The 15614-nt window shown below is 40.3% G+C and overlaps 1 protein-coding gene across 4 annotated transcripts in view; it reads right to left on the bottom strand.

Annotated features, from left to right (window-relative positions):
• Positions 1–15614, bottom strand: part of LOC136877472 (lachesin) — a 616536-nt gene that overhangs the window by 43879 nt on the left and 557043 nt on the right. For all 4 annotated transcript variants that reach the window (XM_067151533.2, XM_067151534.2, XM_067151535.2 and 1 more), the window contains exons 2-3: positions 10438–10644; positions 3960–4163 (exon numbers count right to left, since the gene is read on the bottom strand). In XM_067151533.2, coding sequence (XP_067007634.2) covers positions 3960–4163; positions 10438–10644 — 411 coding nt within the window. The remainder of the gene's footprint in view (positions 1–3959; positions 4164–10437; positions 10645–15614) is intronic.

Here is a 15614-nt window from a genome sequence, read left to right as displayed (position 1 = left end):
TATGGAAATAATTAAAACAGAGAGAAGATCAAAACAGGCTGAGGCAATGAACTGCGACAACACAGAATAAAGCTTCTATTCATACATTAATGTGTACGATTAATGAAAATTAGTTAAATGAGCAGTATGAAGCTGTGATAAAACACAGAAATACGTCTGATCATATTGCTGTAAGCTAGACAACTGCCAGCTTCTTCTACAAAGGCAATGAATCAGGTGACACCACACAATGAAGCTCCTATATCTGCATTAATGTGCATGACTTCTGCAGCAGGATTTTATAAATTTTATTGAAGTTTCTTTGACTGTAATTATGTCTGATTTGATATGAAGAGGTCCATCGCCTTGGCTATGACCTAGTCTTGTTGAGGATATTCCTTCTATTTTTCAGCCTTGTAAATAGTTAAAGAAACACTTTGGTGCTATTCAAAATCATTATGCTGATAAAAGTATGGAAATGTGTATCAAATAACTGTAAGTATCTCACAGATTAATACTGGCTATGAGTTTAAAACGTTTGAACAGAATCTCTCCTTGGTCTTGCCTAAACTCACACACGTGCCCACCTCGAACACCAGACCTGTATTCTAGATCCCTTGAGCTGACGTTGCCATGGTTATGGCCAGTCATTTCTTCATCCAATTCCTAGAGTGGGAGGGGAGTGTGGAGCCAATAACTCGAAAACGGTCAGTTTGAGGGCCTTAAAACAGGGTTTTCAGTGTCCTTACTCGAACTTACGTAGTTTTGTTCTTCGCTTTGTAAGGTAAAAATGAGCTTTGTTTCATGCTTGTACAACAAATTCAATATTTTGCCTGTATTCATGGTTCTCATGGGACCCTTTGATAATCCAGGATGATACATAGCCTATCTTACCCAGAATTATATTATCTTTCAAATGGTGAAAGAAATTTCAAAATCGGTCCAGTAGTCTCTGAGATTACCCATTACATATACACAAACTCAAAGTCTCTCTTTATATATCAGTATTTAGTACAGATAGATAGACAGAAGAGATGTGAAAGAATACGTGGACCTTCATTTGGAGGCTTACTGTAGCTTACTGTCATATCGACAAATGGATTGCACCATCCGACGTCTTTTTAGTGGTCGACATGTTTGGTCCTATGACATTTTGACGTATTTCCTCTATTTATACATAGATAAAGCTAGATGTTTAGATCCAGGGCAAATTTCGTACTTTTTTTCACAAGTTGTTAAATTATCTTCCCCGCCAAATTGACAACTACAGTCTTGCAAGTTGGCAGGGCTATCTAAGATGAAAGTATCTAAAATGTTGGTCCTGTGATGTTTTGTCGAATCTCTATCGGATATACTTTAAACTGAGTTAGAAACTTAGATTAGGTTGAAATTTGAGGGGGAAGTCTGTGTAATTTGGATCAGCGTGTAATTTGGACCGATAATATTTTTGGTATTTGCAAGTTTGGTCGCCCCTTGCCCAAGATAAGGTCAGTAAGACAGCCAAGGATAGCCTTCTTCCTGGAAGTTGTTTTGCAAATGGACTTACGGTTGAAGGGGAAAGAGGAAAACAATCTTAATACATTCTTTATAAGTTTATACGGTGACAAGTAAGTGTACTGTGAAGTAGGTATTTCAACCAAGACGGTGTTTAGCTTTTACAAGTACTGATAAAATATCTAGGTAAGTTTTAACGTAGTTTTATTCGTTAATTTTAAATACTTTGCATATTGTTTAATTTTTTATTAAATCTTTGCATGTCGTGTAATTTGAGGCATTGAAACAATTGTAATAATTGTGTTTCTTCGTAGTTTTACTGATGATTCTAAAAGATGTTTTATAATATGAGGCCGGTCCCGAGGTGTCAGAGTAGCGTGCCTGCCTCTTACCCAGAGGCCTTGGGTTCAATTCCTGGCCAGGTCAGGGATTTTTACCTGGATCTGAGGGCTGGTTGGAGATCCACTCAACCTACATGATTACAATTGAGGAGCTATCAGACGGTGAAATGATGCCCTTATCTAGAAAGCCAAGAAAATGACAGAGGATTTGTCGTGCTGATCACACAACACCCCGTATTCTGCAGGCCTTCGGGCTGAGCACTGGTTGCTTGGTAGGTCATGGTTGAGCGACTGACACAGATGTCAACACTACCAAAAAACAAAGAAACTGTTCACTACAGACACATGACAAGTATTACCGTATGACGACTATTCGATACAGTGCAATAATTGCGAAACATTTGCTCATGAGAACTGCGCCAAAATTCATCTCCTACATGCCAAAAGTGATGGCCACAATTCATACTGTCATATTTTAATGTTTAGTATTCCATAATAAATATATTAAATAATTTACAAGTCCAAATTACACAATCACCTGGTCCAATTACACACCATCGGTCCAATTTACACAATAACAAATTTTTGGAAAAAAAAATACTTTTACACAAATCCTAAAGATAATATTAACATTTATTTTCACCAAATCCTTTGGTAGATTGCACTAATTATCATGTATAAAATTTGAGGAATTTTTATTACGATCAGTAGAGTTACGGTCATTTAAAGTTATGTGGTTCAAATTACACGGACTTCCCCTACAGTTTTCACACATTCCTTTAGTTTTCTCATACTTATGTGGCAGCTAGAATCATAAATTTTGGTCCACATATGGCTACTGGACGTGACAATGTGCGTGCCAAATTTGATGATTCTATATGTCACATAAGGGTGTCGAACAATAAAATAACATGTGTGAAATGCATACAATTTACCTAAAATCGAAAAATGCAGCTTTATCTAACGCATGAGGGATTGGATATACAACTAAAAGACCTAGGACCAAAGTTGTAGATCTCTCCAAATTGGGTCACGACTGTGCTATCCATTTTGTGATACGACTTGCCATTTAGCCACTAAATACCTCGAACTGAAGGTCTGCACAGTCATTAAAATTGCCTCTATATATTTTTCAGGGGTGGGGAGTTCAATATTTGGTCTTGGAATTTTTCTCTTGGTTACAGGATAAAAATATAATTTTTTCCAAATTTCAATTTTCTAGCTCATCTGGAAGATTGTGTCCACCATCTTGATTTTTGAATTTTTTGGAATGTTTTCATGGGTTGCAGGCTAAGTTCTATCGGCAGTAGCGTAGCCAAGATTGACTGATGGGGAGGGGGGGGGGAGGGCGGTTATAGTTACAAAATGATGATTAGACAATAATGAAGGTGCTTGTACGTGTGTGGTGCACACGTGCGAGAGTGTATTATAACGACACTGATACAAGTAAATTATTTAAAGTTCAGATTGCAGTACCGGTACACTACTAAAACTTACATTAAAATACAGAACAAAAACAATACGTTCAAGGTGAATACTGTGGTTTTATGGTGAACGGTATGTTCACATTACAATCTAAAATCCAACTTTCAAGGCTTGTTAGAAAATAGATTCAAGAAATCTGTTGGTTTTACAATTATGTTTCTGTGAATGTTCAAAACAGTCAACCCCTTGAAATGACTTTCACTTGTTTATTGCCAGTTTCTCTTTATTTTCTTTTGTAAAATTTCCACTTGGGGGGGGGGGTGGGGGTGGGGGGAGGGCATTTTCTAACCCCCAGTAACACCCCCTTGGCTATGCCTCTGGCTGTCAGTTTGCCTGATTTCAGCATTTCAAGCTCATTTGGAAGTGCGTAAACAGTACATGTCAGTCAGTGAGTCAATTAGCCATGTGGTTTTATATTATGTAGATATTCAATTACTTATTTATCCTTGTTTTAAATGAAATTGCCTGTGCTCAAGTCTAAGAACACAAACACTATGTGTGTCCACAATTTTGTGAAATACTAGTATTTCAAAGCACAAATGTTCATAGTTCATTTATGTATGAGGAAGTATTACATTTTTTATTCAGAAAAGCATTACAAGAAATCACAGACAGCTGTTAAATAACAACAATACTGGTTATGAGAACAATGAAACTTACAGGTTACCATAACCTTGTGCGTGAGGTTAAGCAAGGGATTGGAAACAATCTGGCAGGTGTAGAGACCACTATCATCAGGAGTAACTCCATGGATCTCCAACTTATTGTCCATCTTATGCTTCACAATTCGAGGATCCTTGGTCATCACTTCACTCTCCATAGTCAAGGTTGTGCTACCATTCAGCCAGAGGACAACGTAAGAAGCTGAAAAAGCAGAAAAACATTATAAAAGCTCATAAAATAACTGTACACATGAACATTTAAAATGAAATATTTTTTAATATATGGATGTGCCAAATGCCACAACATGTTGGATCTTTAAATCTCAGTCTGACAGGAAATTTAACAGTTCAGAGGTGGTTTGCAAATATTGTCATAGAAGTGTGCCGTCACTTCTCTCTGCGAAAAGAGAGATAAGCAAACTACCGTATGGTATGAGAAAATGCTTCATTAGCTGATAAGTATTTGTAGTGCTTAAAAGGCTGTTAATGAGATCTCATTTATTTATTAGGTCTAAACCTTAAAAAAAAGGGCCATCTACAGCATGCATACATTTTGATTTGACACCATTTAGTAGAGGGGCACTAAAGGCATACTTGGTTCACCTGGAAACTGAAATATTTAGGAATGAAATTTCCACTTCTGGGGAGGATTGGTTCACTTAGCCTACACCAAACATAAGTACTGAATCAGGTTGATTCTCGGGGGACAAGGGTAGCTGGGCATAGAGTTAACCACTCTACTTTAACAACACTTTGCTTGCATGTCAATTTAGATGTTGCATTTTTTTTTACCCTCCATGTCAAATTCAGCTGTTGTGTTTTATTCTGTCAGGTGACAAGAGAGACTAGAATCCTCTTGGTCAACCTATTACTGAGTTTTTTGTTATTTTTGACAGACAAACACAAAATGTCTCACCACAGATATTGTTACGAGCCAGGCCTGTGTTAGCCCCTTTCAGTACTTCTTGGAAGGGACTAGTGAGTCAGACAACCAGGGAGCTCCCAGCCGGCCTGAAGGGCATGGCTGTTATTTCCGTGAATTGTTCTCGTCGGCTGGCTTACCTGTGAGTTTCTCGGAGATTCAACGAGAATGTTCCGTCTCGCCTCTAGCCACCCCGTGAATGTTCAGGTTAACATCACCCGAGCTATAAAAAGGGAGGCTAGCCGCGGACAGTTGGTCAGTGTTGGCTGCGTGGTGGAGTCACAGTCAGTGTTGGTGCTGGACTCGGAGTCAGTGTGAGACTCCGGGTATTGGGGTTCGGTGGCTGTCGCAGTGTCCCACCGAGGTCTGAACGAGGAGCTGTTTTGTGTGTATCGGAGTGTTAAGCGAATAGCTGGACTGCAGATGACATGCAGAACGGAAGAGTGTGTAGTACCTTAGAGTATTGTGTATCTGTGTATTTCTGTGGAGTGAGGATCACGGTGACTCAGCAAGGGAAGCCGCTGCCGTGAGTGTGAGAGCAAATGGACCTTTACTAATATTCGCTGTTGGGAGTATTGTTCTGCTGTTGAATACTGTTGAGCTGTTGCTGTTTGGTTGTTCACTGCATGAGACTGTGTGAATTACTGGACTGTCTCTGGAGTCGAACCAACAAACAGTCATCATGTGTTAAGTGGCCTGTAGCCCTGTGTTCAGATTCAGTGGTTTACACACAGCTGCTGTATGAGGTGGCTGAACTTGGGGAAGTCAAAGTAAGGATTAACCGTCCCCAGGTATAGCAAGGGGCTGGACCGTCGGCTGTGCCATAAGGAAGAGAGACTTATAAATAGACAGTAATTAAGTGTGGCCATTCATAGCTGAATAGATGTATGCGTGTGTGTGTGTGTGTGTATTTACTGGGTCATTCTGAAATAAATTAAGAGTAATGAAACAGACGGAGTTTTATTTGTAACAATACGTTGACATTATAAGGCATGAAGCAATGATCAGACATTTTTTCTCCCCTTCTGCCAATAACTCTATCACTGATCAACAAAAAGAGCTTTTACATTGCCATGCCAAAGATATGAACAACACCCACACAATCAGACGTTCACTTCAGTTGTGTACTGCAGATTTCTGGAGAAATAACATAAAGAATTCAATAAGAGAGATTGTCACTACCTATAGCTCATTTCACATTAAGAAAACAGTATTGATCTTATGGACCTACATTGAGTGAACACACTCCATCTGCGACACCTATAATTCCTCGTGATTAATGGATATTATACTGTACATTGTAATGTATTAAGAAAGACAGATGAAAAGAATGAGGTATTTTTGCCCATGAGTTATTAAAATAACTAAATATTACTTTGTTGTTTATAAATATATTTGTAGGGAGGAAGCTCAATGGTGGGAACAGCCATCGCTTCGTTGCCTTCCTTAATTTTCCTTCTTCTGTGTTGCTCTGTCTCAAGCATCATGTCGTCCCTCACTCTGTGAACCGCCAGCAGCTCACTTCTGTAGTGAAGTCATCTACAGTAGTTATTTGTTGCACGCGTGTTTTTAGTCTTTAAATAAGTGTGTAATTGTCTTGTGTTGAGTGAGTTATGCGACAAGTCTACGTGTGTGATTTCTTTCTTTAACATTAATACTGTGATATTTTGTAGAGTCATCTACAGTATTTATTTGTTGCATCTGTTTCCTAGCCTTTGTTGCCTGGAGAAATTTATTAAATGCAATTAAATGCATCCCTCACCGCTCGAGCCCATAAAAATTATTATTTGTCTATTTTTTGCCCCAATTTGCCTTACACTTCAATACTGAGGTTTTTAATGTGCCGTAGTTTACCTCTGTTTATGTACAAACCAAACATAGCCCTTGTAAACCCCCCGTCCTCTTTACTTCATAAAAATAATTTGTAGGTTAGTTTCTTCCACTTTTCGTCTTGAACTTAAAATACTGAAATTCACAAATGAATGTGCCACCATTTTCCCATCATGGTGATGAGCAAATCCTTTCGATATGGCAATCCTCTTGTCATAAGAACAATACTGTTTTCTTAACATGGAATGAGCTATAGCTAACAGAACGGGTGTTTGGTTAAACAAAGTCGAACAAGACCTCGTCGCTAACAGAGATTTACTCGCGACTGGCCGAGATATCTTAGCACAACTGGCAAAGGCATCCTACATTGCCCAATCCAACTTCCACTTGCTCCAGTTTATGCACAATTCTTTGAATAAAGAATATTTTACTGATTTCATTACTCAAGCACAAATACGACTTCTTTCATTTTTTTCATAGAACACAAGACCCTATTTTTCCAACCTAGATCTACATGGATGTAATTTATTAACTGTCAAAAAAAAAAGTTATGGAAGAAATTGAAAAATAATTTCCATTCATCAAAGTGTCCTCCATAAGACATTAAATTTGTCTTTCTTTAAACTGAAAATTAAATCACGCCTGGCCCCACCCGTCGGCTGTCCTGAGAATGGTTTTCCGTGGTTTTCCATTCTCCTGCGCTAAGGTAAATGCCGGGACAGTTCGTAGTATAGGCCACGGCAGCCAACCCCCTCACCTTCTCCGCACATCTCCTTCACCGTAACAAATCTGGCCTGAGAGACGGCGTCACCGTCTAAGAGGCCCGCCTCCCCCTTCAGGGGAGGAATGAAATCGTTTAGTAGTAGGAGGAGTAGTAGTAGTAGTAAACTGAAACCTGTGTATTTTAGGAAACATTTTCTGTAAACAACATACAAATTATCAAGGAAATCTGTACTAACTGTTACTTAATAACTGGAAAAAAATCAATCCCACTTGATATTATTTTCAAAAGAGGTGTTGAGTCCTCAGTCAAAGGATGGTTGGATCCCCAGCAACTACACCATCAGCTGTCAAACAGTCTAGATGTCACTAATGAGGCCTACTAGAGAAATGAGGGGTGACGTATTTTCACATTGCCTTCCGCACCGACCCTATGAGCGAGATGGTCACACCATTCATCACAGGGACTGGCTGTATAAGGAATAGCATTACTTGCGTTACTCGTATCTCAGGCACTTTCATATTGCCAAAGCAAAAGACAAGACTGACAAGGGAAGGGTGCGAACCGGGGAATCACGGATCTTACGTAAATTTTGCACACACATTAAATGAGCCAAAAATAACACAACGGCCGAAACATTTCTTTCGGAAGTTAACTCATGCGACCTAGATAAAACGTTAAATTTCGCACTTTCAATTGGCGCGCTTGGCTACGCACGACTACGGAGCGTGCTGGGTTCATTCGTCGAGGGTCCGCGCCAATGATATTCTTTTCTATTCCTTATGTAATTGCGTAGCACGTCATGAAAATGATGTACGGGCATTAAGAAAAGTAATTCTTGCATTGATGAGTCAATAAAGGCAATAGAATAAGATTGTTATAATGAAAATAAAGGTGAATGAGTATAACAAGGTACGTCACACAGGAAAGCAAGTTACTCCTTACAGCTTCGGCAACAATGATGCTCGTGACAGAAACGTTGAAAGTACAAAGCGGTTCTACACCAGCCACACCTAACGAAGCGAGGATAAGGCTTAATACCGCACGTTCCATATTTTTCTTCCAACGCAAGAACTTTGCCTATGTTGATTGCCATTATACAAACAACCACTAGTCCCATACAACGACAGAAAGCGTATATGTCAGCGTGGCCTCAAATCAGCTGTTGAACAGCGGGAGTTACGGGTAGGGGTATGGAGTAGCGGCCTGCGTAGTCTACCGCGCTAATTTAAACATATGAATTTTAACGCTTTTAGCAGATCGCAAGAGTTAATTTCCGAAAGAAGTATTTTGGTCATTGTTTTATGCTTGGCTCATTTAACGTGTGTGCAAAATTTACGTAAGATCGGCGATTCCCCAGTACGCGCCTTTTCGTTGTGAAACAGATCTATAAAAGCAAGAAACTTACTCTAGCCCACACTATATCTATACTACAGAACTTCTTAGAAAGAGAGACATATAAAAAGTTAAATATGTTCAACTTTCTTTTTACAGCGAGTTTTTAATTGTAACTTGAATTCAGAAATCGAGTATTTGTTCAATGTACTAGAACATTAAATGAAATCATCATTCAATAATACGTAGGTGGTTTGAAAAGTTCTCTGAATGTACTAGAATTAAGTATCTTACCTCGGTGGAACTGCTTTTATTTTTCAACATAGTCTCCCTGTAGACTAATGCATTTGGTCCAGCGATGTTCCAATGCCTTCATCCCATCTCGAATGAGATTCCTCCAGGCCTGCAAAATACCTCTCCAATTCGGCTGTCAGTTCTTCCCTTACAGAAAATCTCCGTCCACCAAGGGAAATTTTCAGCTTGGGGAATAGATGAAAGTCTGATGGTGCCAAATCGGGTGAATAAGGTGGATGTGTGTGCGGCGGAGCATTGTCCTGATGAAAGATGACCTTTCTCCTTGCCAAATCAGGCCTTGTTTCGCGTATCTTTTCCTGTAGTTGGTCTAGGAGGTTTGCATAGTATTGCCCCGTAATTGTTTGGCCAGTAGGAAGATAATCTATCAGCAGAACGCCTTTTGCATCCCAGAAAACTAAGGCCATGACCTTTCCGGCCGAAAGCACTGCCTTTGCTTTCTTTGGTGGTGGTGAATCAGCACGTTTCCACTGCTTTGACTGCTGTTTTGTCTCTGGGGTATAGTAGTGGACCCAGGTTTCATCTGTAGTCACAAACCGGCGCAAAAAATCTTGTTGGTTGCACTGAAAACGAGCCAGACTTTGTTCGGACATTTCCAATCTGGTGCGTTTATTGTCCAATGTCAAGAGCCGCGGCACCCATCTTCCGGATCATTTTTTCATACCCAATTCTTCGGTTAAAATATAATACACCCATTCAGAAGACATCCCTACAGCTTCAGCAATCTCCCGCACGTTCAGTCGACGATCCTCCATGACCATTTTATGCACCTTTGCGATAAATTCTGGGGTCGTAACACTTTTTGGCCGTCCACTACGCGGATCATCATCCAAGCTCTCCCGACCAAATTTAAACTCCCTGGTCCACTTGGCAACAGTTGAAAATGAAGGAGCAGAGTCCCCCAGTGTGTTCTGAAAGTCGGCATGAATTTCCTTTGCTTTCATACCTTTCTTTACAAAGTATTTAATCACTGCTCGAATCTCAGTTTTTTCCATTGTCACAAATCACTACGCGGGAACAACAACAAAGAGTCATCACTACCACACTCCTGCAGCTAGAGCACTGACGCACCACGTGTTCACTCACAAAGGATGTGTGATTATTGCGCGGGAACCTTGTTGCTCTAGCACTGACATCTAGCGGTGATTCCGAGAACTTTTCAAACCGTCCTCGTAATCCTGTGCTCATAGCGATCAAACCTATTTGTATTATGAGGAAGTACTATGTTCACTTACTTCTCCACATTAATCCGCTCGTGTCCATTATTTTAAAGGGGCAGAGTTGCCTATGGTGGAATTAGTGTTAGTGACATCGTGCATTTTGAAAAACAGCTAAAATCAATACAGAATTACTTGCCTGCATTTTGAACTTCACAAGGTAAGGTAGCAGTATCTCCAGGTCGAAGAGACAGACTTAGCGAGTGACTGATGAACGATGGTGGAGGGCCAGTGTTTTCTTCTTCATCCTCATCTTCGTCCAGATCGTCATCATAATCTGGTTCATCTGCATTATAATCGGATTCAGCGTCGGCAGCTTCGGTTCCCTCGCCCGGTCGGCAGGAGCCTGAAACAGCAAAAACGCAATTTGGTTAATGGTAGTAAACATGAATTATAAATCAAACAGTCGTATCAGCACATAAGTGTTTAGTTCATAACCGTTTTTCGGTCACTAAAACAGCTTTAACAGTATGTATATTTCATCTGAGCTTCATTTTATCTTGACGACACACCCATATTGGATTAACAAGTTTTAAATAATTTTATCCACTGATGATGGGCCTTAGCGTCCAAAACCGGTTATGAACTAAACACTTGTGCACCGATATAGCTGATTTTAATAATAATAATAATAATAATAATAATAATAATAATCTGCAGCAGCACTGTTTTTATCATAATGGCTTTGATATTTTATGATGATTATAACTTCACTATGCACATACATACATACATACATACATACATACATACATACATACATACATACATACATAGAGCACCCCCTCACCGGGCGAGTTGGCCGTGCGCGTAGAGGCGCGCGGCTGTGAGCTTGCATCCGGGAGATAGTAGGTTCGAATCCCACTATCGGCAGCCCTGAAAATGGTTTTCCGTGGTTTCCCATTTTCACACCAGGCAAATGCTGGGGCTGTACCTTAATTAAGGCCACGGCCGCTTCCTTCCAATTCCTAGGCCTTTCCTATCCCATCGTCGCCATAAGACCTATCTGTGTCGGTGCGACGTAAAGCCATTAGCAAAAAAAAAAAAAAAAGAGCACCCCCTCCCCGACAACTGTCACTAAAATAAATCGGTGCAGACTTTCCGATATTGTAAATAGTAGTTCGCGCACCTAACTTTATAAAATAATGACTTATCTGATACGATAAATGTAAGCAAACTAGGAGCTTATGCAGCAAATGTTACAAAAAAAGTGGGAGGTGGGGGTGGGGATCATTGTTCCAGGGAAAGTGTAATCGGTCTTTGAGAATGAATTGTAATCCTAGCAACTCTCAAAGATCAATAATTTCCTTCAGATGAGTCTGTCTAGAATTCGTCGCGTCTTCGGGGACATCTGCTAGGAGACATGACAGTAGGTCTATATTGATTTGTATATTCAATTTTATACAGTGAAGGTAATTCCACAAGTTCGTGACAGTAAAGTTTCATGTCGTAACTCGCAGTAGCTTCGCGCTACCGTCTTAACAGTATGTTAACAACGCCACTCCTTGGAACTGGTATTCTCCTGCTATAGCGCTAGTAACAATGGTATCAACTGCCACATGGTACGGAGTGGAGGACCTTGGAACTACGTGAAGAAAATGAGAAAAATAATGTAGACAATCGGCAATCTTACAAGAACTACTACTTTTCTGAGGATCTTCAGAATATACGCTTTAAAATAAGGGGTCACTCACTGAAATCTGTTTACCCGTTTTGTCAGTATTTCGTTTCCCGAAAATGGCTTATGAAATTACCTGTGTATAAAAGACGATATGTCGATGGCCTTGATGATAGACCACCTTAAAACAACAATCGATATCATAATGCGGTAGATCCCCGATAATTCAACCTAACTGGGGCTGACGCTACCTCGAATTACAAAGAACTCTGGTTACACAGAAATAAGAACAAATCATACGGCAACGCGTGAATAAATGTCTAACAATAACTAAATAGGTTAAACAATATAGTACTCGTACGTACTTGTACTAGACATCAAGTTTAAAAGAAACACAAATTCAAATGTTAAAGAAATTGACCAGTCTCTAGTTTTAAAATAGATCCTCTTTTTTCAGCAGCAGTGTCGGCCTAGCTTGCTGTTGCTGCTCGACGCAACGCAATGCCGTGTCTACAGCACTGGCAAACCTTCGGTGTGGGCCGTGCATTTCTTCGCCGCCATATACAATACTCTTTGTCCACTGTCTTCAGCAGGTTCACTCATCACTTCAACGATTGAAACATCGGTCAAGGTTAGGAGTATACAAGTGCGCGGACAACACACTGAACTTCGGTAGAAGCTGAGGTTAGATTCCGCTAGCTTCGGTCAGTCCCTTCTCTGACCACGTTGCGCGCCATTCTACCATAAACACTAAGCCATTCTTCTCGTCTCTCTGCTCGCCTCTCCACGGAAAACAGGTCAATGAACGAAATGAAATGGCGTATGGCTTTTAGTGCCGGGGGATCCCAGGACAGGCTCGGCTCGCCAGGTGCAGGTCTTTTGATATGACACCAGTAGGCAACCTGGGCGTCGTGATGAGGATGAAATGATGATGAACATCTCCATCCCCCGTGCCAGGGAAATTAACCAATGATGATTAAAATTCCCGACCTTGCCGGGAATCGAACCCGGGACCCCTGCTACCAAAGGCCAGCACGCTAACCATTTAGGCATGGAGCCGGGCAACAGGTCATTGATATCCGACCATCCCTTCGAATAGGAAAGATACATCCCGACTTTCAAGAAAACGGCAGAGTGTCGTGTAATTTAGAAAATTAAAAGTCACATTTCAGTCAGTTTCAATGCAATGCAATCTTGATTTTGTAAAAAAACTAGAAAAAAGCATACAGTATATAGGCATTTTACCATAAATTAAAAATAAATTCTACCATAAATTAAAATAGGTAAACACAGGCAAAATTATCTTTGCTGACAACACAAACCTTAGATCCCGAAATAAACTTATATTAAATTGTTTATATTATATTTTCAAACATAAAGCATAGATATTTCGTCCAACATCCAGTCTCTATTCATGAAGATACGAGAGTTTTCTGGAAGCGTATTCTATCATTACAGCTTCGTGTCGGTTAAGTTAAATGGGTAACACAAAGTGAATGAGATAGATAGCGTGTCCGTAACATCTTAAGAAGCTATTGATTTACAGCTGGGATGACGTAGATTGCCTAAAAACGATCCGTTAAATTTCAACTTCCCACGTAAGTGGAGGAGGTATTCCTGAATATCGTTCTCGTGAATTTCCGCTGTAAGAGGATTTATTTTACCGAAATTTCTTATCTTTGGAACTAAGAGCAGGTGGAGCATTTTAGATACTTAGGATGCGTAATCTCTCGGGATGTTGTACAGAAAGTTAAATCCAATCACGAAGTAATAAAGGTAATGCCGCCAGCTCGCAATTGCGATATAAGGAATTCTGTAAGAAAGAAGTGAGCACTCGAACGAAATTTACACTGATCTGTTTTCAGACCAAATTTGCTGCACCGGAGTGAAATCTGGTGGATTAAGGATATCTTATTTATAAGTTGGAAATAACAGACATGAAGGTAGCGAGAATAATGCTAACACAAACAGGTGGGTACAATGCCAGGAAGGAATTGAATTTAGGATGACGTGATAAAATCCAAGTTAGGAATGAACTCTAAGGATGAATCTGTGCGCATGAGCTGACTTAAGTGATTGGTCATGTCAGGTGAATGGAGGAGAACAGACTACATTGGAGAATAATGGACTCTGCCGTGAATGGTAAGAGAAGCAGAGGGAAACAAAGGCGACAATAGTTGGACTGTATTGTTAATTATATAAATGTAAGAGGTGTAGAATTGAAGGTGCCACAAAGTTAGCTGTAAATAGAGGATTGTGGAGACGTTTAGTTAATTCATGAAGTTTTGCAGACTGAATGCTTAAAGGCATAACAGTCTAGAATGAAAATTAAGTGTCGCGAGACGTCTAATTTACTTATCCCCCTGTGGGTGGGGGCGGCAGAATAACACCCACGGTATCCACTGCCTGTCGTAACAAGCGACTAAAAGGGGCCTCAGGGGCTCTGAACTTTGGAGAGTGGGTTGGCGACCACAGGGCCCTCAGCTGAGTCCTGGCATTGCTTCCACTTACTTGTGCCAGGCTCCTCACTTTTATCTATCCTATTCGACCCCCTTGGTCAACTCTTGTTCTTTTCAGACCCCGACGGTATTACGTATGGAGGCCTAGGGAGTCTTTCATTTTCATGCCCTTCGTGGCCCTTGTCTTCTTTCGGCCGATACCTTCATTTTTCTAAGAATAGGAACCCTTCCATTTTTTCTCTCGGATTAGTGTTATATAGAGAATGGTTGCCTAGTTGTACTTCCTCTTAAAACAATAATCACTATCTAATTTACTTAACTTTTATGATGTATGAGTCTTATATCTTTGGAAAAACGTTTCTACTTGACCGAGCGAATTGGCTGCGCGGTTCCGGCCGTATAGCTGTTAGCTTGCATTCGGGAGATGGCGGGTTGGAAGCCCACTGTCGCCAACCATGAAGATGCTTTGGGTTTTCCTTAAATCAGCGATGACTGTCAAGAATTATTTCGAGGAAAAAAAAGTGAGATTCCTAACAGAGTAGGAAATTTTAACCACTCTTAGGAGACTGAGCCTTTGTGTTTTTCTCAATACACTCTTCTTCATTTACACACAGCACACCATCCTACCAACCAATGAGAAACACGCAGTAGTGAATATATTCCCCCACATAGGATTGGCTTCAGAAAGGGCATCCCGCCGTAAAACAGGGTCAAGTCCGCATGTACGGCATAGCCCTCACACATCACCCCAAGAGAATGAGAGAAAATCAAAAGAAGAAAATATATACCTACGTCTTATACTTTCGGCCTTTAATTTGAAGAGTATGATTGACCTGGTTCACCTATGTATTAATATTACTACGTAATACGTTCCACTCCATTCATCGTTGAATTTTTTCATAAGTAGTCTGCGTAAACAACGAAGCATCCCATTACCAGTAGTTCTCAGTGGACCAGTGGTCTAGTGCTCGCCTCCAGATCCCAAGACCACACACAGGTTCAAACCTGGCAGAGGTTGTTGGATTTTGAAGGGAAAAAGTACAATGCTGGCATATAAAATATCTCTGGTGACATGTTTGCCGTTTATCCGAGAGAATTAATTAAAACTCAATCACAGATTGCCCAACAGAGATCTGCCATCTGGTAGAATAAAATGGAGCGTCGAAATTGACCCACAGGAGCCTAGATGGCCAAACTGCCTGCATACACTAGCTCAGGGCATGTTATTATTATTATTAT

Source organism: Anabrus simplex, chromosome 7 (assembly GCF_040414725.1).
Source record: "Anabrus simplex isolate iqAnaSimp1 chromosome 7, ASM4041472v1, whole genome shotgun sequence".
Classification (NCBI taxonomy): Eukaryota; Metazoa; Arthropoda; class Insecta; order Orthoptera; family Tettigoniidae; genus Anabrus; species Anabrus simplex.
The sequence above is the reverse complement of the archived record's forward strand: the minus strand, read 5'-3'. Positions and strand labels throughout refer to the sequence as shown.